The sequence below is a fragment of the Oncorhynchus gorbuscha genome, linkage group LG01 (genome assembly GCF_021184085.1).
Source record: "Oncorhynchus gorbuscha isolate QuinsamMale2020 ecotype Even-year linkage group LG01, OgorEven_v1.0, whole genome shotgun sequence".
Classification (NCBI taxonomy): domain Eukaryota; kingdom Metazoa; phylum Chordata; class Actinopteri; order Salmoniformes; family Salmonidae; genus Oncorhynchus; species Oncorhynchus gorbuscha.
In genome coordinates this window covers 13,249,062-13,276,603 of record NC_060173.1, presented here as the reverse complement: position 1 = coordinate 13,276,603, position 27,542 = coordinate 13,249,062, and the positions used below count along the sequence as shown (strand labels likewise).

At 41.1% G+C, this 27,542-nt stretch overlaps 1 protein-coding gene across 1 annotated transcript in view; it reads left to right on the top strand.

The window, feature by feature from the left end:
* Window positions 1-24,377: 24,377 nt before the first annotated feature.
* LOC124033248 (SH3 and multiple ankyrin repeat domains protein 2-like) overlaps window positions 24,378-27,542 on the top strand; it is a 209,048-nt gene continuing 205,883 nt past the window's right edge. Inside the window, exon 1 of the mRNA XM_046345236.1 lies at window positions 24,378-24,608. Coding sequence (XP_046201192.1) covers window positions 24,378-24,608 — 231 coding nt within the window. The remainder of the gene's footprint in view (window positions 24,609-27,542) is intronic.

Sequence of the window (27,542 nt, the reverse complement as noted above, 5' to 3'; positions counted from 1 at the left end):
CTAGCTGGCTGGCAAGCAGGCAGGGTGATGAGGAACTCACGACTTAAAGCTTTCTGACACATTTATCTGTGTCCTTTCAAAGTCACCGGTCCAGCTTCAAGGCTGTAAGCTGTTTGTACGCCAGAGCCATAGAGTTACATAGAACACTGTATCGCTATAGCCAAGGCAGTGGCTCCAAGCTGGTCACCCAATCCCATGTGTATTCACTTTCATTTATTTTATGCCCATTTTCACAAGTCTACAATGATTAGCAGATGTGAAGTTCATTTCCCAATGGTTCATTTCCCAATGGTATATTTCCCAATAATAATAGTGCCATTGTAGACCTACAGTAGTAGACGGTGACATCTGTTTGAATTTTCAGGCACCAGTCAGGCATGACTGAAGATACTGAAGGCATCTGAGGACCATCATTGAGAAATGCAATACCACATTTCATTATCTAAGTACAGAAGGGACAACTGTATACCAACACCACCATTAATTTCAGAAACTTAACCCTGAGGGAGTTTTATTTCATTTGGTTCCTTATTTTGTACTGTACATATCCTGTACATCATTCATGTTGTCACATTAGATCATGACCTGCAGCTACCGTAAAGTAGGGAGCAGTGCAGTAAAAGCGCTGGCAGGCAGCAGAACAGTACCTGGTGTTCTATGAACATTCCTCCTCTGTTAGACACGTTCCCTCAAGAATGTGTGTTTCTCCTTTGAGATCTGGTTTAATTTTCTGTCTTTCTTTCTTTTACTAACTCCAATATCCCCAGCAGACTATACAGCCTACCAGGAGTTTACAGTATGGCTCTAATTGATTTGTTTCTTCAGTGAGCTTTTAGGACAGCAGCATTGTTCAAGCATGCAATATTATGCAGGCAAGCAGTTTGTTCTCTCCCCTCTTCATTGTTATACCGGTGGCTGAGGGTCCCATGGGGTTTCCAAGCAGGGCCTCCATAGCAACGGCGACAGAGATGAGAGGGTTTTTGCGGGGGCACCTTTAATCTGGAAGAGATCCTGGTGGCTCTGCATCGCTGTGACAAACGGCTGGATGTCACATCACCCAGTGACCTCTGCAGGTCAGTTGGCCAGTTAGTCCACTCCTTTGCTCCTCACAGCTCACTTAGAATGAATTACACATAACTTGCAACCTGGAAGATAAAAACCAAATGTACATGTTACCGGTACTGTTAATGATTGCACAATTATTACGGTCAATTGGCTCACACCACTTGCCTTAAGTCAATGGACTCAACGACTGAAAAATGTGTATGCAATGGAAAATATGACAACTAGGTTGCAACTAATGATGGCTATTTTTTTAAAGTCCCATCAGATTGTACCTTGCCCAATAATTGTATAGACATAAAGAGGGACGTACCTGGGGGTGTGTGGAATAAATCCCTTCATTTAATGAATCCTGTAATTCTTAGTATTATTTCTTATTTTGGTCCTTTTAGGGATGTTTTCTTTTTAAAGAAATTACTTAATTTCATGTTTATTTTGTTTGTTTTTATGGCGCTCTTTCCTTTGTCCTCCTTTGTCGAGGTTCACATGGTGTTCGATAACGGCTTTTAAAAAAAACTTTTTGAACTTCGTAAATAAAGATATGTAAAAAAAAATACAAATGTATTACACAACAACGGAGCATCTAACAGCTTTTCACTCACTGGATGATTTCTACTACAGTCTCACAATCTAGTTGATCTTCCGCGTAGACCAAGGTCCTCCACAGCTCACCCAGATGTTCTCAGAGAGCATACGTTTTGACCTGCACTCAACTGGATATCTCCTTTCTGTCATACAAATACAATACATCGTTGTTGCTTCGTTATACAGAGACAATGGAAATGTTGTTATTGATGCCGTCACAGTTCAGTACCCTACCCAGACCCATCACACACACGACAGGCTTTCAATATAAACATTATAGTCATGCAATGTAGCTGTCAGTTAAACTATAATTTCCATCCTACAAGGCTTCCTTTGCCACAGAAGGGTACTGTAATGTTACTAATGAAGGAAAGAGCTAAATCAATATTTAAATCTATTAATGATCACATTCACCACACTCCTTATCAATAATGCAAGATAGCAGGGCAGATTCACAGATACATATATCATCTGGATAGAACGGTGCCTCCCATGGGCAGGGCTGACTGTGAAGTTTTATTTTCATATTGCCCTTTCTAGCACAGTTCCAGCAACTACAGAGAATGTGGCACCAGGCCATAGTGGTAGAGGCTTGGTTTGGCTCTTTCAGCTGGATTCTAGGCCTGGCAGGGTCGGTTGCTCGTCATGCGCCATAGCAGACCTGAGTTCAAATATGATTGGAAATCATTTCAAAAACGGAATCTGGGCAAATAGAAGAAAGTCGCGGTAACTGTCAACCCATCCGGCACTCCAGGCAGGCTAATGCAAACGCTGAAAGGTTTCAAACAGTGTTTGGACCCAGGCTTTCTCCAAAGTGGTAAATATAAAAGCCATGTTCACAGGGAGCAGTCTGTCGTCGGTTCTGGGCTTCAGATAAGAGAACATAACAGAGTTTGAAAGATAGTTAAGAGAGTGTAATCTGAAGGCAGATAAATAGAGGGTATATGATATGAAGCATAACCAGTGAAGCACAAAAAACTCTGTGTTTGAAATTTCTCTCATCTCCTTGAGAGACACTGGCTTCCTGGCCCTGGCAATTCCCTTACACTGAGAGAGGTTTATAAAGAATTCATTACCCTTTTGTATCCATAGGAAAGTTTATTTGTAAATTTTGTGTCTCTGACCCGTCTGTCTAAATATTGACTGTCTCTGACCCGTGTGTCTAAATATTGACTGTCTCTGACCCGTCTGTCTAAATATTGACTGTCTCTGACCTGTGTGTCTAAATATTGACTGTCTCTGACCCGTCTGTCTAAATATTGACTGTCTCTGACCCGGGTGTCTAAATATTGACTGTCTCTGACCCGTGTGTCTAAATATTGACTGTCTCTGACCCGTGTGTCTAAATATTGACTGTCTCTGACCCGTGTGTCTAAATATTGACTGTCTCTGACCCGTGTGTCTAAATATTGACTGTCTTTGACCCGTGTGTATAAATATTGACTGTCTCTGACCCGTGTGTCTAAATATTGACTGTCTTTGACCCGTGTGTCTAAATATTGACTGTCTTTGACCCGTGTGTATAAATATTGACTGTCTCTGACCCGTCTGTCTAAATATTGACTGTCTTTGACCCGTCTGTCTAAATATTGACTGTTTCTGACACTTGTGTCTAAATATTGACTCATGGACATGGGTCGCACTTCAGTTAACTTTAGTAAGATAAGAGGCTGTTGGATCTGATACCTGAGATTGACAGGAATGGAGATGAGATCAAATGTGTTTCTCTGGACATAATGACTGTTTTGTCAGGACTAAACCTCGCATGGAATACAAAACGAATCGAACGGATAACAAAGGAATAAATAGGGAGTCCAGGAAACCAGGGATTTACTCAGGAGAGTGGAACATCTCTAGCCTGGTACCATTATCTGTTTGTGCTGTCTTGCCAACTCCAATGGTCATTGTCATGGCAAGACAGCACAAGCAGATTTGGGACCAGGCTAGAAGGTCTCAGAGTGTTCAGATGTTGTTCTGTGTAGAATGGACATTGCCCTATGTTGTGGAAGGTGTTGTTTCAGCTCTACTTAGTGTCGCAGCCCACTGTGCAGTATAAGCCCTAGGTGTTCCACTTGATGGATGGACATCCTTTTCTAGCCCACGAGATCATTCATTTGTTCCGCCAGTGATGCGTTAAACTGTTAAACCTACAGTATTTCCATTTTACACACACATCTGAGACCAAGACCTTTTGGCCTGCTTAACTGCCAGACATATGTCTCTTGCCCTATTTACTGTGTTGTAGCTAACGATGCTTTCAACTCACCCAGAGGAGACAAACTGGACTAAGCTAGATCAGTGGGCATCCATCCACTGAGAACACAAATACATTTTAATTTTGGCTCTCATTTTTTGATTTAGTCTAGGCTTAGTCATTTTGACAAAAGTATCTCATATATTTGTAATTTGAATAATGATTTAGTCTAGTTGTTGTCAAAATGACAAAAACAGTGGACCATTTTAGTCAACTAAATGCACCTTCATTTGACTCAAATCACATTTGTATTGCCTCATTCATGTATTGCAAACATACGTAGCCTTGTCCTTTCAACATGTTTTTTTGCATAACATCCTATTCTCTTCCCAACAGCAGAAATATGACAAACATATGAGAAAAATATTATATTGTATAACAATTATCTGGCCATGTAAATTCCTAATTCAGCCTACATAGATACTGCACATTACATACAGAATGAAAAGGCACAAGCACAGAGAAAGACAGAGAGAGAGAGAAAAAGAAAGAAAGAAAGAAAGAAAGAAAGAAAGAGAAGCACAATCACCTGATGGTGCTTCAAAGTACTGGCAGTACAGGGTGACCCAAAACAACAGGTGACGGTGGGCATTAACTGTCGTTTGGCAGAACGGAGACTTAAAGGTTCTTATGGTTGTACCAAGATGACAATCTAAGGATGGCCGCAATCAAGGAATGGACATCCAGGAAACAACCCTCAGCCCCAGAAGTCAATCGCCTAGAACCGTCCATATGTCACTCGGTCACATCATTGTTATTGTTATCAAAGTTCCACAGACGCCACAGACACATTAATGTCCACAGGTTGAATGGGAGCTAATGACTGTTTCACCCAGTGATGTAGTCGAGTCACTAAACCTCGAGTCCGAATCGAGTCCCAAGTCCCCTGTGCTCGAGTTCGAGTCCAAGTCCCAGTCACCAATGATCGAGTCACCAGTCCCTATTGCTGAAGTCCGAGTCCCAGTGCTCGAGTCCTGGTCCAAGTGCTCTACTAGCCTAGTTGTAGAACGGGCATCGATATGCTTAATGAACGTAAAAGGCGGCCCGCCTACGTACGATAGAAAGAAAAAAGCTGTTTTCTCAGAGGGAAGAGGGAAACTTGACTGCGTTGGCTACAGCACCTTTATATGAAATGCAGTGGGAAAAGTGGTAGAGATGAGCAAGACTAGAAATTCACAGGCAGCCTATTTTTCTGGAATCCTGCTTAAAGTGAGAGAAAAATATAGCTAGACTGTTGTTTTACTATTAAACTCAATTCTGCTATTGTTTTTAATTTCGTAAAGCAGCTCGTGTTTCTTAACCAGGCAGATGATAGCTAACTAGAAGGGTGGTGGTGACTGGTTAGCTAAAGTGAATCATTTCATGGGGCACTATAACCACATATGAGTTCAATAGGTACAGAATTCTCACTCACGGGTTCAACAAATACAGCCTTTTACAAGGCACGTCTCAAAATATGTTAACGAGCCAATACCCTGCACCCACTAGTGGTCAAAGGTTTTTGGTGCACCAAAGATATGGTACGGTATTCTGTGGGGTGAGTACCATTCGAAATACAGCAATTCTCCCACAGTACACCATAATTTACAGCAATTTACACATTTCAGAGTTTTTTTTACTCTTGATAATACCTCATATTGATATTACCTCATTTGTTACAGTGTGTGGACTGACTATGTCTGTATGCTTCATCCAGAATTGGACTGGAAAGCGTTCAACTGAAATGTCTCTTCTTCATTTAACCCAACCCCTCTGAATCAGAGAGGTGCGGGGGGCTGCCATAATCAACATCCTGGGAAGAGTGGGTTAACTGCCTTGCTCAGGGGCAGAACAACAGATTTTTACCTTGTCAGCTCGGGGATTCAATCCAGCAACCTTTCAATTACTGTCCCAATGCTCTAACAACTAGGCTACTGTACCTTTACCTGGAGAAATGGTGCAGTATTTGGGGTTGTACTCCTTGAAGACCCATTTCCTCTTTGTTATTCATGTCTGTTCCATGCTAATATTGAGTTTAAGAAAACATATTTGTACAGTAGTTTTTAGTGATGCGTGTTGGAAAATTAGCCCAGGCTATAGATCTTCACCAGGGGTCCCCAATTACATTCAGCCGGGGGTCCCCAATTACATTCAGCCGGGGGTCCCCAATTACATTCAGTCGGGGGTCCCCAATTACATTCAGCCGGGGGTCCCCAATTACATTCAGCCGTGGGTCCCCAATTACATTCAGCCGGGGGTCCCCAATTACATTTTCCTTGAGCTGATGGTCGGGAGGCCGGAACATAGTTATAAATCATTTGTACACTTCAAATTGAACGAAGAATCCCAGACATATTTCTGAAAAACTGAATCATTTCTAACCTCAATTTTTTTGGGATACGATCACATATGCCTCTCTATTTATGTGTTGGAATACTTGGGATCAGATTTCTCTAATAAAATCACCCAAAACCCTGACCTAACACTGTGGCGCAGTATTGCTGTTAAAGAGAGACGGATCTCCAAATGTCGCTGTCCAATCAGTGGTGCTGGTATCACAGCAGTCTCTATTGTTAATGGTCCATGGTGAGAAAGCATTCTCCTCTCTGATTTGACTGTTTTAGTGGCTGGACCCATTGCTGTCCTAGTCGTGGTGCTACTATATGGCCATGGGGGTGGGTAATTTACCTCGATAGCACCACACGTCTGCAATTTTCTTAATTTCTTTCTTCAGTGAAATACTGAATACATCTGGAATATACCGTGATATAAAATGTATTTTATACCGCCCACCTATGTGAATTACTAAATCATTTACAGCATGTTAGATGTCCTTGTCATCTCTGCCCTGATTCAGGCAGGCAGACGGACGCTGGACGCTAAGGCAATATGGCACATCATCTGGAGTCAAGGTGTTGTGTTCAGGTGTTGATTGAACAACATGTCAACCTGGGAGTGCAAAATGGTAGAATTCTCCTTAAAAAAAAGCAACTACACATTTTGACATGCCAAAATAATTTACCATTGGGAACTCCCATGGGTTTCTTCCCAATTCCACCCTGGATTGTGTTCTTCTGCCGGAGGTTGGTTCACCCTAATTTGATTTATTTTCTCCCTCTGGCCCTGCCCCTGGCCCTGCCCCTAGAGAGCATTCATGGCCACAATGTGTCCCCCCGTGTGTCAGTGAGGTTCCCTCAATGTCGACAAGAGCCCAGGTTAATGACACCAACAGGGACACAGCAGAAACAACAGTCCACTGTTGTAGAACAGTCACAGTGCTATTTAACACGCATGGTGTGTGGTACACTCTCAGAAAAAAACATGCTGTCTTAAACCTAAAGGGGTTCTTCGGCAATAGCAGAACCATTTGAAGAACCCTTTTTGGTTCCAGGTAGAACCTTTTGGGTTCCATGTAGAATCCTTTCCACAGAGGGTTCTTCATGGAACCTAAAAGCATTCTACCTGGAACCAAAAAGGGTTCTCCTCTGAGGACAGCCCAAACAAACTTTTGGATCCCCCTTTTTCTAAGAGTGTACAATCACTGAGAGGGGAAACTTGTCCCTGCATCCTGACCCAGGGATGGCCAGCTATGGTTCCTGACCATGTCAGATTGCTCTTCTGTAGTGTTAAGTCCTCTCTACCATGACAAAGTGAATTACTGAGTGCCAGCTGATCCCTGTCCCGTCCACTAGGGTCCTCATTAGAGCTCAGAACATAGTAAATGGGATAGACTTACAGTACAGAACAGGGTTTGGTTATAGTGCCCACGTGTCTTACAGTACAGTACAGAACAGGGTTTGGTTATAGAGCCCACGTGTCTTACAGTACAGAACAGGGTTTGGTTATAGTGCCCACGTGTCTTACAGTACAGAACAGGGTTTGGTTATAGTGCCCACATGACTTACAGTACAGAACAGGGTTTGGTTATAGTGCCCACGTGTCTTACAGTACAGAACAGGGTTTGGTTATAGAGCCCACGTGTCTTACAGTACAGAACAGGGTTTGGTTATAGTGCCCACGTGTCTTACAGTACAGAACAGGGTTTGGTTATAGAGCCCACGTGTCTTACAGTACAGAACAGGGTTTGGTTATAGTGCCCACGTGTCTTACAGTACAGAACAGGGTTTGGTTATAGTGCCCACGTGTCTTACAGTACAGAACAGGGTTTGGTTATAGTGCCCACGTGTCTTACAGTACAGAACAGGGTTTGGTTATAGAGCCCACGTGTCTTACAGTACAGAACAGGGTTTGGTTATAGTGCCCACATGTCTTACAGTACAGAACAGGGTTTGGTTATAGAGCCCACGTGTCTTACAGTACAGAACAGGGTTTGGTTATAGTGTCCACATGTCTTACAGTACAGAACAGGGTTTGGTTATAGAGCCCACGTGTCTTACAGTACAGTACAGAACAGGGTTTGGTTATAGTGCCCACGTGTCTTACAGTACAGAACAGGGTTTGGTTATAGTGTCCACATGTCTTACAGTACAGAACAGGGTTTGGTTATAGAGCCCACGTGTCTTACAGTACAGTACAGAACAGGGTTTGGTTATAGTGCCCACGTGTCTTACAGTACAGAACAGGGTTTGGTTATAGTGCCCACGTGGAACATTGGCTACACGGCTGGAAATGGTTCAACTCTGAGACTATCGATCCCGACAGAATAAGAGCAAATCTTAGATACTAATTACTAGTCTGCAGCTAGAAATGATGTAAACCTGGGATGCTATTACCGACAACCGCCAAAACATCTATCCTATGAGAACATTTCTGAATGGTACTCTGAAGTATCCATTCTAACCACGAAAGACTTTGATCTTCAGGGAAGCAGAGAGAGAGAGAAAGGGACTCGGATGAACTCTCCAACAGACGGACTGACGATTCCAACAGAGATGATGATGACACACTGGGCGTAAATATATATTGATTGCAATTATTCCCGAATGAGTGAGCGTTCATGTGCAAAGGATTAGCATTTCAATTAATATAATTATTAACTGTGTAGTGCTCCCTTTTGTCTTTCTCGCTCTCTCAGTCCACACCCCCTTCCCAGTCCACACCCACTTCCCTTTGTCCACCAAGCCATCATATCGGCTTAGCCCACTAGGGAATCTTCCCTATCCTTGTTAGTAAAATATATCTACTGTTTGTTTATGCATTTCAGTGATTGTTTAGATAGATGTTTGGAATAAGACTGACGTCTGGTAAATAATCATTCATTAATACGAAGACTAATTGATCAGATATTAAAATATCTGAAGAGTTATATTAGGAAAATTATAACTTTGTAATCTGAAGATTTTCCTTGGTGCCCCGACTTCCTAGTTAATTACATTTACATGATTAGTTTAATCACGTAATAATAATTACAGAGAATTGATTTGATAAAATAACAGTCTTCAATTTGAATGATGCCAAAGACACGACAACATGGTTTGGTTATAGTGTCCACATGACTTACAGTACAGTACAGTACAGGGTTTGGTTATAGTGTCCACATGACTTACAGTACAGTACAGTACAGGGTTTGGTTATAGTGTCCACATGACTTACAGTACAGTACAGGGTTTGGTTATAGTGTTCACATGACTTACAGTACAGTACAGTACAGGGTTTGGTTATAGTGTCCACATGACTTACAGTACAGTACAGGGTTTGGTTATAGAGCCCACATGACTTACAGTACAGTACAGTACAGGGTTTGGTTATAGTGTCCACATGACTTACAGTACAGTACAGGGTTTGGTTATAGTGTCCACATGACTTACAGTACAGTACAGGGTTTGGTTATAGTGTTCACATGACTTACAGTACAGTACAGTACAGGGTTTGGTTATAGAGCCCACATGACTTACAGTACAGTACAGTACAGGGTTTGGTTATAGTGTCCACATGACTTACAGTACAGTACAGTACAGGGTTTGGTTATAGTGTCCACATGACTTACAGTACAGTACAGTACAGGGTTTGGTTATAGAGCCCACATGACTTACAGTACAGTACAGGGTTTGGTTATAGAGCCCACATGACTTACAGTACAGTACAGGGTTTGGTTATAGAGCCCACATGACTTACAGTACAGTACAGGGTTTGGTTATAGAGCCCACATGACTTACAGTACAGTACAGGGTTTGGTTATAGAGCCCACATGACTTACAGTACAGTACAGGGTTTGGTTATAGAGCCCACATGACTTACAGTACAGTACAGGGTTTGGTTATAGAGCCCACATGACTTACAGTACAGTACAGGGTTTGGTTATAGAGCCCACATGACTTACAGTACAGTACAGGGTTTGGTTATAGTGCCCACATGACTTACAGTACAGTACAGTACAGGGTTTGGTTATAGAGCCCACATGACTTACAGTACAGTACAGGGTTTGGTTATAGAGCCCACATGACTTACAGTACAGTACAGGGTTTGGTTATAGTGTCCACATGACTTACAGTACAGTACAGTACAGGGTTTGGTTATAGAGCCCACATGACTTACAGTACAGTACAGGGTTTGGTTATAGAGCCCACATGACTTACAGTACAGTACAGTACAGGGTTTGGTTATAGAGCCCACATGACTTACAGTACAGTACAGGGTTTGGTTATAGAGCCCACATGACTTACAGTACAGTACAGTACAGGGTTTGGTTATAGAGCCCACATGACTTACAGTACAGTACAGTACAGTACAGGGTTTGGTTATAGTGTTCACATGACTTACAGTACAGTACAGTACAGGGTTTGGTTATAGAGCCCACATGACTTACAGTACAGTACAGTACAGGGTTTGGTTATAGTGTTCACATGACTTACAGTACAGTACAGTACAGTACAGGGTTTGGTTATAGTGCCCACATGACTTACAGTACAGTACAGTACAGTACAGGGTTTGGTTATAGTGTTCACATGACTTACAGTACAGTACAGTACAGGGTTTGGTTATAGTGTTCACATGACTTACAGTACAGTACAGTACAGGGTTTGGTTATAGTGTTCACATGACTTACAGTACAGTACAGGGTTTGGTTATAGAGCCCACATGACTTACAGTACAGTACAGTACAGGGTTTGGTTATAGAGCCCACATGACTTACAGTACAGTACAGTACAGTACAGGGTTTGGTTATAGTGTTCACATGACTTACAGTACAGTACAGGGTTTGGTTATAGAGCCCACATGACTTACAGTACAGTACAGTACAGGGTTTGGTTATAGAGCCCACATGACTTACAGTACAGTACAGTACAGGGTTTGGTTATAGAGCCCACATGACTTACAGTACAGTACAGTACAGGGTTTGGTTATAGTGTTCACATGACTTACAGTACAGTACAGTACAGTACAGGGTTTGGTTATAGTGCCCACATGACTTACAGTACAGTACAGTACAGTACAGGGTTTGGTTATAGTGTTCACATGACTTACAGTACAGTACAGGGTTTGGTTATAGAGCCCACATGACTTACAGTACAGTACAGTACAGGGTTTGGTTATAGAGCCCACATGACTTACAGTACAGTACAGTACAGGGTTTGGTTATAGAGCCCACATGACTTACAGTACAGTACAGTACAGGGTTTGGTTATAGTGTTCACATGACTTACAGTACAGTACAGTACAGTACAGGGTTTGGTTATAGTGCCCACATGACTTACAGTACAGTACAGTACAGTACAGGGTTTGGTTATAGTGTTCACATGACTTACAGTACAGTACAGTACAGTACAGGGTTTGGTTATAGAGCCCACATGACTTACAGTACAGTACAGGGTTTGGTTATAGAGCCCACATGACTTACAGTACAGTACAGTACAGGGTTTGGTTATAGTGTTCACATGACTTACAGTACAGTACAGTACAGTACATGGTTTGGTTATAGTGCCCACATGACTTACAGTACAGTACAGTACAGTACAGTACAGTACAGTACAGTACAGTACAGGGTTTGGTTATAGTGTCCACATGACTTACAGTACAGTACAGGGTTTGGTTATAGTGTCCACATGACTTACAGTACAGTACAGTACAGGGTTTGGTTATAGAGCCCACATGACTTACAGTACAGTACAGTACAGGGTTTGGTTATAGTGTCCACATGACTTACAGTACAGTACAGGGTTTGGTTATAGTGTTCACATGACTTACAGTACAGTACAGTACAGGGTTTGGTTATAGTGCCCACATGACTTACAGTACAGTACAGTACAGGGTTTGGTTATAGAGCCCACATGACTTACAGTACAGTACAGGGTTTGGTTATAGTGTCCACATGACTTACAGTACAGTACAGTACAGTACAGGGTTTGGTTATAGTGTCCACATGACTTACAGTACAGTACAGTACAGTACAGGGTTTGGTTATAGTGTCCACATGACTTACAGTACAGTACAGGGTTTGGTTATAGAGCCCACATGACTTACAGTACAGTACAGGGTTTGGTTATAGTGTCCACATGACTTACAGTACAGTACAGTACAGGGTTTGGTTATAGAGCCCACATGACTTACAGTACAGTAAAGTACAGGGTTTGGTTATAGTGTCCACATGACTTACAGTACAGTACAGTACAGTACAGGGTTTGGTTATAGTGTCCACATGACTGACAGTACAGTACATGGTTTGGTTATAGTGTCCACATGACTTACAGTACAGTACAGGGTTTGGTTATAGAGCCCACATGACTTACAGTACAGTACAGTACAGGGTTTGGTTATAGAGCCCACATGACTTACAGTACAGTACAGGGTTTGGTTATAGAGCCCACATGACTTACAGTACAGTACAGTACAGTACAGGGTTTGGTTATAGTGTCCACATGACTTACAGTACAGTACAGGGTTTGGTTATAGTGCCCACATTGCTTACAGTACAGTAAAGTACAGGGTTTGGTTATAGTGTCCACATGACTTACAGTACAGTACAGGGTTTGGTTATAGAGCCCACATGACTTACAGTACAGTACAGTACAGGGTTTGGTTATAGTGTCCACATGACTTACAGTACAGTACAGTACAGGGTTTGGTTATAGCGCCCACATGACTTACAGTACAGTACAGTACAGGGTTTGGTTATAGTGTCCACATGACTTACAGTACAGTACAGTACAGTACAGGGTTTGGTTATAGTGTCCACATGACTTACAGTACAGTACAGTACAGGGTTTGGTTATAGTGTCCACATGACTTACAGTACAGTACAGTACAGGGTTTGGTTATAGCGCCCACATGACTTACAGTACAGTACATTGTGATCGTATCATACCGCATAAATAGAATGTTAGAGATTTAGAATAAATGGTCTGCCTACGGTGCTGTCCAAATCCACTTCAAAGCTCAAATCCTTTTACCTCACACTTGTCATACATTTATCTACCTTGGGTTTATCATACATTAAGCTACCTTGGGTTTGTCATACATTAAGCTACCTTGGGTTTGTCATACATTTATCTACCTTGGGTTTATCATACATTAAGCTACCTTGGGTTTGTCATACATTAAGCTACCTTGGGTTTGTCATACATTAAGCTACCTTGGGTTTATCATACATTAAGCTACCTTGGGTTTGTCATACATTAAGCTACCTTGGGTTTGTCATACATTAACCTACCTTGGGTTTATCATACATTAAGCTACCTTGGGTTTTACATTTTGACAATGGTTCTGTCTGGCTGACTGCAGAGATTATTTCCGGGCCCAGCATGCTTTTACTGTGTGCTGTAACACGTATGTAATATCAGAGGCATATCAGACCTATACCAGCCAAGCAAGTTTTGAATTGCCTCCTGAACCCTATAGGCTAAATAAGTGTTAAACAAGCTGATATAATACTAACTGCCTTTTGGGTCTAGTGTGTCTCAGTGGTGATTGGAGGGGTCTGGCTGGAGGAAGGAGGAAGTGGAGGTGACAGACAGCCATGATGAAGGATGTGGTTGTCTGGAGAAGAGGCTCTGGGGAGGTTATGTGCTGCTGGAGCAGTTTTTATGGCGCTAGTCATTTATGACTGTGTCTGTGGCCTCGTCTGAGATTGGACCGAGGGAGAGACACAATGTAGTGTGTCTACTGGATTAAGTCAAATGCTTGTGTTCCCAGTCTCTCTATCATGTTGTTGTTTTTCTGGGCGGTTATTAGGGGAAGGAGGGACCCTGAGATTAGGGACCTCTCGGGGTGTTTAAATTTAGTTAAAAAATCAAATAAGCCATACAGGTTCAGATTTCTGTGGCGTCATGGCAGTGGTAAAATGTGATGTTATACGTGGTGGTTTAAGATCCTCACACTGCTATTCTCTGGTTACAGGATGGATCACTCCACTTGGTACTGTCAAGGTCGTCTGGAGGGATTCTCTAACTGACACTATCCATGGCAGTTGATTTCATGCGCTCTGTCACTTTCTTGACTGTCTGAAAAACACCACGTAGAAAAGGCGAGTCTGGTCTGCTTCCTTCACTTCACAGGTCAGTCTTAAATTACATTGGTGAGCAGTGATTGAGATACTCTCAGCACAGATCTATAAAAGGGAAGCGTAGAACAATGAGAACCAGACATCACACTATGAGAAGAATGGGCAGGAAATGAATGAAAGGAAGGACAGTAGAACCATTTTAAACATATAATGGGTTGGATCTCAGTTACAGGACTATGCACACAACTGGTATCAGTCACATAAAACCAGTATAAAGTCTAGCCTATATACAGGGTTTTCTAGTTGAAAAACTTCCCTGTTGGACAGAATGGAGTGTTTGACAAAGTATTATTGTTACATTTCGTTTGAAGCACCATCAATATCAAATTTTAAAGCAGTGCCTGTTTGAATTAAGGGTACCGGTACTTGTCTGTGTCATCAGGGGCTCTAAACTGGGGCAACGATATAGAAAAGGCTGCATGGTGTGTGTGTCTTATATGTGCGAGGTACACTATGTGTGTGTGTGTGTGTGTGTGTGTGTGTGTGTGTGTGTGTGTGTGTGTGTGTGTGTGTGTGTGTGCGTGCGTGCGTGCGTGCGTGCGTGCGTGTGTGTGTATTTGGGGTGGGTAAGGCTGACTGTATGCTTCCCAGTCTAAACAGTTTGTGCATATATATTATATTTATATATATATTTTATTGAGTTTTTTAGACAATAGACATATACAAAGACAACAGACAATACATTTCACAGACGTGGATATACTAAACTTGACACGATGTTGGCCGGGACTTAATGCCCAACCTTCAACATAAAGAAAAAATATGAATAAAGACAAAAACACCAACTCAGACGTACATGAATTTCAACACAAATTAGTGAAATCATACTTGCTCAAACCTACATGTCCCCACAGTATCCATACACATCCTGTTTGTTCTCACATTTTTTCAAATGTTACATCCTTTGGACATTTCTAGGGCTTTTAGTACTTTATGCCATATGGCTTCAAATTGTTCTGTAGGCGGCATTTTCTCAACATTTAAATGATTATGCATTTGATTCATTAACCGTCTTGACGATGGAGCATCATTTTGATTTCCAGTTCTTCAGTAGAATAATGGTCCATGAAAAGAATGGTCCAACCCATCGGGTATCTCACTGCATCCTCACATGCCATGTCTTGAAATATGCAGATAGATGAATTAAAAGTACATTTACATGGTAAACTTCTGATAGTCAGCTTTTCTAATTCCAGCCATAGCGTTTGGACTTTATACCATTCCCAGAAGGCATGAATTATTGACTCATTGTTTGTTTTACACTTAGGGCCTTTGTGCTGTAGAATTTGTGTATTGGTTTATACTGCACTCTTAGAAAAAAAACGGTTATTCGGGGTTACTGTATATAGAACCTTTACTAAAAAAGGTTCTATATACACTAAATACCCAGTGAAGGTAAAGAGCCTTGAGGGTTCTAGCCCTACCCCAGAGTGTAATGGAGGATTTTAGAAATCACCAGCTAACAAAGCTAACTCAGTCACCTCGAAATCTGAAATGACAGCTAACGTTCCCTTTTAATTTGTTTTAGCCATTTTCCATTGACATTTTTATCCATATTAACGATGCTGCTGCATCATTTTGCCTGGTCAGAAAAATGGTTAGCTGACGTCCACATCGTTAGCTCTATAGGCCAGGGGAAGACCACAACATTGTTGCCAAGGTCTGAGTGGCCAACAGCAAGGTCCATACCAACCTGTGTTGTTGCAAACTAAATGCTAGCTAGAAGCAAGAGGAAATACTGTGTTTAATAAAATCATACCATCTTAGATAAAAATGGGGTTCAATATAGAACATTTTGGTCAATTCAAAATTGAACTGCGATTCAAAAAACAACTTTCAATCCATTCCAGTATCAAGAGGATGGTGTTTGAACCAACTTGCAAGTAGCACTATCAGAGGCAGAGGAACTCTCTTTTGGCTTCTGCTGCCAACAACTGCATGTTAGTTGTTCTTCTGCATCATAATAATTATGTGTCTGCGTAGCATTTTGTCTTCACTGCTATAACATGTGTAATTATTATTATCACACATGGTGATAAGAAGATGGAATGTAACGTGAATTTTAATGATTGTGCTTTTCTTATAACTAATTTCTGTGTTCTATTTATGTGCTGTTTTATTAGCAAATTTCTGTGTTTATGCAAGTGGCTGACTGTACAAATCCTCACTTATCAGTAGCTGCAATTTGGCAGTACGCCCAGACGTTGTTTTGAGAACGAACAAACGATATCTTAGTTTCAAGGTCTCAGCTTAGAGAGGAGAAGCCTCGTGAGGTGTTGGTTGGTCACATGTTATGAAGTAGTATTGGTTGGTCACATGAATGAAACAAAACGGTAATGATTCATTAATCATGCAAATATAACGTGTCTGTGTATTGTCTGTGTATAGCAGTCCCTGTGTAAGAATTTTTTCCACAACACTCCTTTTCAGCTTCTTCTCTGAAACATGTCAAGCAGGTAGCCCAGCAGCTAAAGAGTTTGACCTGTGGCAGGTGTTGGGCCCGTGGCAGGTGTTGGGCCTGTGGCAGGTGTTGGGCCTGTGGCAGGTGTTGGGCCTGTGGCAGGGGTTAGGCCTGTGGCAGGTGTTGGGCCTGTGGCAGGTGTTGGGCCTGTGGCAGGTGTTGGGCCTGTGGCAGAGGTTGGGCCTGTGGCAGGTGTTGGGCCTGTGGCAGGTGTTGGGCCTGTGGCAGGGGTTGGGCCTGTGGCAGGTGTTGTGCCTGTGGCAGGTGTTGGGCCTGTGGCAGAAGTTGGGCCTGTGGCAGGTGTTGGGCCTGTGGCAGGGGTTGGGCCTGTGGCAGGGGTTGGGCCTGTGGCAGGTGTTGGGCCTGTGGCAGGTGTTGGGCCTGTGGCAGGGGTTGGGCCTGTGGCAGGTGTTGGGCCTGTGGCAGGTGTTGGGCCTGTGGCAGGGGTTGGGCCTGTGGCAGGGGTTAGGCCTGTGGCAGGGGTTGGGCCTGTGGCAGGGGTTGGGCCTGTGGCAGGGGTTGGGCCTGTGGCAGGTGTTGGGCCTGTGGCAGGGGTTAGGCCTGTGGCAGGGGTTGGGCCTGTGGCAGGGGTTGGGCCTGTGGCAGAGGTTGGGCCTGTGGCAGGGGTTGGGCCTGTGGCCTAAAGGTGGCCGGTTCAGAATCCTGGGCAGGGTCGTGATAAAAAATGGGCGTAATTGACCTGACACCTTTAGGGCTGCTGGGTTCACATCCTTGAGCAAGGCCCTTAAACCACAGCATGCTCTCCATCCAAGGCTGCTGCTTAAACGTGTGTTTGTATCAACTGCATGTGTTAGGTCTGCTCTTTGGGGTGGTTGAGAACGGAGCAGAAGACACATTTTTGTGGTTCACTGTAACTAATGGATATTCTATTGTATTGTAAAGAAGTCAGCCAGAGTTGATATGGATCATCATTCAAGCAAAGAGATGCCTCCCTGGCCACCAGTGCATCTTTCCAAATTATGTTTGCATGTAATGAAAATAAATTCTCAAAACTATGCTGGAATTCGTTTGTCTATTTTTTAAAATGGTTTATTAAATCATATTCTTAGCTCAAAATATTACTATTTAATAGTAGTAGCCACAATTAATACATGACACTATGCATCCCCCTTTTTGTTCACAATGACTGCCTTCACCAGCCCAACCCAGACGATGCTGGGCTAATTGTGCACCACCCTATGGGACTCCCAATCATGGTCAGTTGCAACACAGCCTGTATTCGAACCAAGTGACACCTCTAGAAACAGAGAAGCAGTGCAATTCCTGACATTTAATACTAGTACAAATTCCCTGTCTTAGGTCAGTTAGGATCACCACTTTATTTACGAATGTGAAATGTCAGAATAATAGTAGAGAGAATGATTTCTTTCAGCTTTTATTTATTTCATTGCATTCCCAGTGGGTCAGAAGTTTACATACACTCAATTAGTATTTGGTAGCATTGCCTTTAAATGGTTTAACTTGGGTCAAACGTTTCGGGTAGCCTTCCACAAGCTTCCCACAATAAGTTGGGTGAATTTTGACCCATTCCTCCTGACAGAGCTGGTGTAACTGAGTCAGGTTTGTAGGCCTCCTTGCTGGCACATGCTTTTTCAGTTCTGTCCACACGTTTCTATAGGATTGAGGTCAGGGCTTTGTGATGGCCACTCCAATACCTTGACTTTTTTGTCCTTAAGCTATTTTGCCACAACTTTACAAGTATGCTTGGGGTCATTGTCCATTTGGAAGACCCATTGCGACCAAAATTTAACTTGATGTCTTGAGATGTTGTTTCAATATATCCACATAATTGTCCTTCCACATAATGCCATCTATTTTGTGAAGTGCACCAGTCCCTCCTGCAGCAAAGCACAACATAATGCTGCCACCCCCGTGCTTCATGGTTGGGATGGTTTTCTTCGACTTGCAAGCATCCCCTTTTTCCTCCAAACATAACGATGGTCATTATGGCCAAACAGTTCTATTTTTGTTTCATCAGACCAGAGGACATTTCTCAAAAAAGTACGATCTTTTTACCCATGTGCAAAGCCGTAGTCTGTCTTTTTTATGGCGGTTTTGGAGCAGTGGCTCCTTCCTTGTTGAGCGGACTTTCAGGTTATGTCCATATAGGACTCGTTTTACTGTGGATATAGATACTTTTATACCTGTTTCTTCCGGCATCTTCACCAGGTCCTTTGTTGTTGTTCTGGGATTAATTTGCACTTCTCGCACCAAAGTACATTCATCTCCAGGAGACAGAACGTATCCCCCTACTGAGAGGTATGGCGGCTGCGTGGTCCCATGGTGTTGATACTTGCATACTATTGTTTGTACAGATGAACGTGGTCCTTCAGGCATTTGGAAATTGCTCCAAAGGATGAACCAGAATTCTGGAAGTCTAACAAAAAGATCTGAGGTCTTGGCTGATTTCTTTTGAGTTTCCCATGATGTCAAGCAAAGGTATTGAAATACATCCACAGGTAAACCTCCAATTGACTCAAATGATGTCAATTAGCCTATCAGAAGCTTCTAAAGCCATGACATAATTTTCTGTAAATGTCTAAGCTGTTTAAAGGCACAGTCAACTTAGTGTATGTAAACTTCTGACTCACTGGAATTGTGATACACTGAATTATAAGTGAAATAATCTGTCTGTAAACAATTGTTGGAAAAATTACTTGTTTCATACACAAAGTAGATGTCCTAACCGACTTGCCAAAACTACAGTTTGTTGACAATACATTTGTGGAGTGGTTGAAAAACATGTTTATATGACTCCAACCTAAGTGTATGTAAACTTCCCACTTCAACTGTATAAGTGATTGTCAGTTGGATATGCGTTTTGCACGGTTTTGTTTATCTTACAATATTATGAAGTTGTATGTATTTGAAAATGTTTATGTTGGTCAGTCCAAAATTGCTTTTTAATTCTGTCATGGAAATAATTGTATTTCCTATTACCAAGTCATTTACAGTTTCTACATCTTTAGTTGACCATGTGGGCCAATTATCTGTGAATTCTGGAAGATTATCCAAGTATTGTTCCATAGGGGTGTTTTGAGGGAGTGATTGTTCCATAGGGGTGTTTTGAGGGAGGGATTGTTCCATAGGGGTGTTTTGAGGGAGGGATTGTTCCATAGGGGTGTTTTGAGGGAGGGATTGTTCCATAGGGGTGTTTTGAGGGAGTGATTGTTCCATAGGGGTGTTTTGAGGGAGTGATTGTTCCATAGGGGTGTTTTGAGGGAGTGATTGTTCCATAGGGGTGTTTTGAGGGAGGGATTGTTCCATAGGGGTGTTTTGAGGGAGTGATTGTTCCATAGGGGTGTTTTGAGGGAGGGATTGTTCCATAGGGGTGTTTTGAGGGAGTGATTGTTCCATAGGGGTGTTTTGAGGGAGTGATTGTTCCATAGGGGTGTTTTGAGGGAGTGATTGTTCCATAGGGGTGTTTTGAGGGAGTGATTGTTCCATAGGGGTGTTTTGAGGGAGTGATTGTTCCATAGGGGTGTTTTGAGGGAGGGATTGTTCCATAGGGGTGTTTTGAGGGAGTGATTGTTCCATAGGGGTGTTTTGAGGGAGTGATTGTTCCATAGGGGTGTTTTGAGGGAGGGATTGTTCCATAGGGGTGTTTTGAGGGAGTGATTGTTCCATAGGGGTGTTTTGAGGGGGTGATTGTTAAATATGGGTGTTTTGAGGGAGTGATTGTTCCATAGGCGTGTTTTGAGGGAGTGATTGTTCCATAGGGGTGTTTTGAGGGAGGGATATTGTTCTATAGGGGTGTTTTGAGGATGTCATATTGGTTCTTGTAGAATCGGTTTCATTTTCTTCCATATTGTTATAATGTTCTTAACTGTGAAGTTAATGTTCTTAGCTTTGTCCTTTTAAAATAGACACAAAAAGATTCTGGGGATGAGCATGTGCATCTTCAATATGTACCCATTGTTCCTCTTTAGTGCATCTAACTATCTGCCTGTAGTAAAAGCCTTGGGTGGCGAGTTGATCCAATTCCAAGTCTGGAAGGTTTAAACCTCGGACTTAGAGACATTGTCGTGGAAATTTCCTCTATTTACCAACTCATGGGAGCAAACCACAACACAAGTCAGAGTTAGTTAACAAAGTCCATCTTTAATTATATGACCTCTATCACAACCCTGTGACTCTCAGATCAATTCAGTGTCTATCAATGAATTCTCTGAGAGCCCCTTCTACATTGCAACTGAGATCCTTTAATAGCAAAGAACACACATAGTCAGACAGCATAGACATAATAAATCGTTCAGCTTTGTCTCCTTACTCAAACCCAGAACCATAAACCAATCCTCCATATCAACAGGCATATCAAATTGCCATTTAGATACAACCAATTCTAAATACAACCAATCCTGGACAAGCTCACGGGGAGCATAGAATGATTCAAGACACTGCCATCCTCTTCTATGTTTACACATGATGACACCTTGACCTCTCCCCTCTCTGCGGCCCATGCAACTTAGTCTTGACTTAGAACAGATAACTGCCAATGGCCACCACTATAGTACAACAAAATACATTCTTATGAGAAATAACTCATAAGCATAACATGAAAATAAAACATCTTATCTATGTTACCCACCAATTCTGATTATTCCCCAACAACATGTAGAACTTTCATTTTTATTCTATGAGTTTATTTAGAGTCTGTTATGGCCAGGTATACTTTTTTAAAGAATGTCTTCGGTGGGGTAAGTGCTATTATTGAAAAAATATATAAAAACTTTGGGAGCCATTTTATTCTAAAGATGTTTATTCTACCTGTAAGATTTATGGGAACATTGTTCCATTTAATTAGATCAGCTTTCATGTTGTTAAGTAATGGGATAAAGTTATCGTAATATATTTGTTGTTTGTTGTCACTTAAGTATTTCTATTTTTGTGGTCCAATGATTGCTGTAGATCATGTATTCTGAAAATATTATCAATATTAGTCAGGTACTGTATATCAGGGGATTGTCGGCTACAAAGTTCAGGTTATATTCATGTTTACCAATACTGATACCTGTTACGTGATTGCTTAATTCTAATATTAGATTATTTAAATATGTAATACAAATCTCCAAGTTTATTTTAGTTAGGTTTTTGCAGCACTATTAAATGATCCATGGCTAATTTAGTTCGTATTTGTTATTTAAAAAAAAATCAAACATAAAACATACATTATCCTTTAGGTCTTGCACAGCAAATACTTGAGTTGTTTAAACATATGTTGCAGAACAGTGATTAAATTGTTTTCTTCGAATATTGATAAAGAATCCATCTTAGCCATCAGTCACAGAGTTGACAAGCCACTGATGGAGTTGACAATAGATACTCAAAACAGACATATTTCTGCCTCTAAAATAAAAGTAAAATACAAACATTTGTAAAATATGGACAATTATTCATTTCAAAATCACCAATAAAAACATAACCGTTCTATCAGGTCTTTTAGTTGACATTAGACAAAGATCTGACGGAATTTATGTTTTACGGAGTTGACAAAAATGTGATTTTCTTCTTCATTCAAGTGGTACTAACAGTAGAAATTGTGTTTATCCTCAGTTGCTTTATGACTCTAAAACCTCATTTAATATTAGCAAAATTCTTATTCTATCTTAATATATCAGGCAGATGTAGTTGACAGTTTATGGTTGTGACCATGGTGATTCCAATATTGTTTGTTTGAATCTTTCAGGGTGGCAGGTAGCCTAGTGGTTAAAGTGTTGGGCCAATAACCGAAAGGTTGCTAGATTGAATCCCAGAGCTGACAATGTAAATATCTGTTGTTCTGCACCTGAGCAAGCAATTAACCCAGCTGTCATTGTAAATACGATTTTGTTCTTATTTGATTTGCATAGTAACGAACAAAGTAGAGAACTTTACAGACCACGAGGGGTCTTGTTGCACTACACTACATGATAGGGCTCCAACTCTCCAGACACATATTTTTGGAATCACAGTTTTGAGAATAATATTCTTTAAAGTCACAGAGGACTATTGCAAGAAATTACATAATATCATTTTTCAGTTAATATCCAATGTTGGCTGTTTTTAGAATTTTAAACACTTTTTTGGAGAGTTTGAAATTGGAATCCTTTGCTCCGGACAAGGGAATTTCCAGGCACAGAGCCGACATTGAAATGAATAATATTGAAAGTGTACTTAATAAAATTCCCCTCAATGTAAAGTTTAAGCTCAAATAATGCAACAAAATCTTCTTCAACTATAAAAATAAAGTTTCTCTGCGGGACAAGGATTGTCCCAACTTTCAATGGATATCTGAGTTAATTTACTGCATGAGGCTGAGAGAAAATGTTGCAGTTTTAAAGCTAATTTCCTGTAATTCTAAACATGTTTTTCATGACTTATAACATGTTCATATGCTATCTATGAGGCCCGAGCTCCGGGTGACCCCAAGTCACACCCTATGGGGGCTGTGGAGGTGTGTGCTACGCCAGTGCTCCTAGCACGAGTGAGAACATGAAGTGTTTGTTGTCATTCAACGAGAGACGACTAGATTTCACGCAAATTGTTTCACTCGAGAAATACTGCACCAATAATCTAAGCTAAATGTAAAATTGCAAAACTAAGACTTCCTCGGCAAAAAGGTCAAAATGTATGACCGATTTCTTGATTTATTTCTGTCTGTGTTGTTGCTCAGTTGGCCAAGCGGGACAAACAGCAGTAAAATTAACGTTTTTTCACATTTTTCAACAAATGTCTTTAGGGTGTACGAGAGCACAGACGGTCGCTTTGCCTAGCAGAGTTCTGAGGACACCTTAACTGTATGATGAAGCCCGATAACACTGTGTCCTCTCCCCCTGGTCAGGCCACAGTAGAGTCCAGCATGCCCCAGGGCCTGACTTTCAGAGCTTGTGTGTGTCTTAGTAGTACACATATATAATGCTGTCTCCTCTCTCTCTCCAGTAGAGTATCATGCCTCAGGGCCTGACTTTCAGAGCTTGTGTGTGTCTTAGTAGTACACATATATAATGCTGTCTCCTCTCTCTCTCCAGTAGAGTACCATGCCTCAGGGCCTGACTTTCAGAGCTTGTGTGTGTCTTAGTAGTACACATATATAACACTGTCTCCTCTCTCTCTCTCCAGTAGAGTACCATGCCTCAGGGCCTGACTTTCAGAGCTTGTGTGTGTCTTAGTAGTACACATATATAATGCTGTCTCCTCTCTCTCTCCAGTAGAGTACCATGCCTCAGGGCCTGACTTTCAGAGCTTGTGTGTGTCTTAGTAGTACACATATATAACACTGTCTCCTCTCTCTCTCTCCAGTAGAGTACCATGCCTCAGGGCCTGACTTTCAGAGCTTGTGTGTGTCTTAGTAGTACACATATATAATGCTGTCTCCTCTCTCTCTCCAGTAGAGTACCATGCCTCAGGGCCTGACTTTCAGAGCTTGTGTGTGTCTTAGTAGTACACATATATAACGCTGTCTCCTCTCTCTCTCTCCAGTAGAGTATCATGCCTCAGGGCCTGACTTTCAGAGCTTGTGTGTGTCTTAGTAGTACACATATATAACGCTGTCTCCTCTCTCTCTCCAGTAGAGTACCATGCCTCGGAGTCCTACATCCAGTGAAGAGCAGATGGCCCAGAGTTTCTCTGACGGCTCTGGAGGTTTTGAGACAGACAGCTCCAAGGAGGAGCCTGGCCATGGAGAACCGGGAGGAGAAAGGACTAGCAGGAGGACAGACAGGAGGACATACAGGAGGGCAGAGAGGGACAGGGCTGCCCGTAGGGAGTCACTGGAATTCTGTGTGGTCATCCCTGACCTGCAGCAGTCTGTGAGTACACACTTATCTCGTTGTACATTGTTTTCTTATCATACTGCAGGAGTATGCTACACTGGCAAATATCATTTTATTGTTTCAACTAATTATTATTAAATAATTGGTTCCATAGCCTTTTGTTTTGTTTACTCAACTTTTTGATCCGAATGTTACCTGAACCCCAAAAATATAGTTTGCCCAAACTTAGATAAAATTGGGAAAACATAGGCAAAAATTCAGTCAATTTTAAATGATGTGTTTTGCTTAACTCATGTTTATTCAACCATAATTATTATTTGATCATCTTACCTAAAAAAAACCTGTAGAACTAGTTATGCAAACACACAGTTTTTAACATACAATGTTTCCAAAATACGTATTTAACACACGTTGAGCATTTACACAGTAATTCATTTTCCTCACAACCTCCTGGTCTCATGGCATTCCGATGTTCCTGCTATGCCACTATGTCTGTCTTATCAATTCATCTTACTATTCTCTCATAATTGATATGTTTCACTTGTTTCAGAAAAAACAAATTCTGTATAGTTGTCTGTTGATGGGGCATATAACTCTGTTTTAATGTTACTCCATGATCACTATGATTAAAAAAACATTGTTTTGTTGAGTGTATTTTTAAAACAATGTTTTTTATTGTAGTAATCAAGGAGTAACATTAAAACAGAGTTATTGAGTGTATTTTTAACAGAGCTGAGATTTACTATGAAGCCAAAGTGTAGGAATACAGGTGAAATCATTCATTGACACAGACATGGTGGTGTGGCAGGAAGATTGGAATGCTGTGAACCAAGAAACAGTGATTTCAAATCCCAGGTGAGGGAGGACCTATGAATTACTGTATAAATGAGCATGTACAATGTGTGTCAAATATGTATGCTGAAAACATTGTATGTAAAAAGCACTCTAACTAGTTCAACAACCTTTTTAGGTGGATTAATTTATGAGACAATTTGAGCAAAAACATCATTTTAAGTTGACTGAATTTTTGCCTATGTTGAGGCTGTGGAACCAGTTCCTTAATAATAATTAGTTGAAACAACTATTTTTTTTATAGTGCATCTAAATCCGCTTTAAAGCCAAACCCTAACTACCTTTCTCTTTTCAACTGTGTGGTCATCCCTGAACCTTTTTTTAAAACATATTAGTCATTTAGCAGAAGCTCTTATGTAGAACGACATACACTCAGTGCATTCAGCTAAAATAGCTGCTATCTGCAGAATCAGTGCTAGTGAGAGCAGATGAAAAGACAAGTACAATAGTCTGAGCTACAACATAGTTTACCCACTGCTTTGCTCTAGGCTCCAAAACCAGTAGTTCTACTGCACTGAAAATTATTGGGGTGCTGCGCGCTGGTTGGAATTATGACATAGTTGTTACTGCAGTTTGTCACTGCATGTTGCTTATGTGAAAGACTGTAAAGCAAAAAGCTGTAAAAAAAAATTGATCATAGTAATTGTGGAATATGTGGGATGTTTGCCCCAGCCTAGCAGAATAAAGTCAATGTGAAAGAGTGAGCTACAATAGCTATGTTGTATAAGCTAAATCTCACACTGTTCTCAGCCAAGCAGTTTGATAGACGTGAATGAGGGAGAAAAAACAGCTATTGGAAATCATTGGCAAGGTTATTCTGCCACAGAAATACATACTTTCTAGTTGAGAAGTGCAGCTGTTTTCAAGTGCCTTATCACAAAAGAACATGCACCCTCAAATAAACCAATAACAAACATGATTTTCTGGATAACAGGCGTAACGCTCTGCTATAATCCTTACTAATTGATTGAACTAATTCCAGTTATTGTTTTTTCCACCACCAATACTGTGTAGCGGGCACCTCTGCCAAACAACTTTATGAATATGAAATGTCCTGCTTCTGTAGAGGAAAGGCATAGCTAATTACTGAAACAGAATATTGCTAGGAGACATTTCCATGCTGTTTTATACTGTGATTCCTGATCTTTTCTACTGTAAATAAAAGCCTATTTATTCACAGACACTGGTAGCTTGGCAAGGAGACGTAAGCTATTGTTTCTCCATCTGTTAGCACCTGCTGCCAGAATGTTAAATCTGCATGTGTGTTTTGTGTTTGTTTGTTTTAAATCCAACACTAAATGAAATGTGTTGTCTAATGTTTTGGGGCAAAAGTGTATGTTTAAACTCCAGGTTTGATATGTTTGTATAATCTCTGAATGTTATGTATTTGTGTTGCAGCAGAAATGTATGAGGTTTAAAACTGACACCACTGTGTGCAGTGATGGGCAGTATTTATGTTACATATATTTGAAATACATATTTGAATTACTTCTGAGTATTTTGTCATTTGAATTACACTGAGTTGAACTATACTCCAATGTATTTTGTATTTTCAAAATAGTGTCATTTGTATTTTCAAAATACTTTTCCATTCAATGTTTTATAGCAGTTCAGATTTTGTGTCCCTATTTCACCCTGCATTGGTATCAGAAGTCTGATAGCACTATTTTTATTTTATTTTACCTTTATTTAACCAGGTAGGCAAGTTGAGAACAAGTTCTCATTTACAATTGCGACCTGGCCAAGATAAAGCAAAGCAGTTCGACAGATACAACGACACAGAGTTACAAATGGAGTAAAACAAGCGTACAGTCAATAATACAGTATAAACAAGTCTATATACAATGTGAGCAAATGAGGTGAGAAGGGAGGTAAAGGCAAAAAGGCCATGGTGGCAAAGTAAATACAATATAGCAAGTAAAACACTGGAATGGTAGTTTTGCAATGGAAGAATGTGCAAAGTAGAAATAAAAATAATGGGGTGCAAAGGAGCAAAATAAATAAATAAATGAAATACAGTTGGGAAAGAGGTAGTTGTTTGGGCTAAATTATAGGTGGGCTATGTACAGGTGCAGTAATCTGTGAGCTGCTTTGACAGTTGGTGCTTAAAGCTAGTGA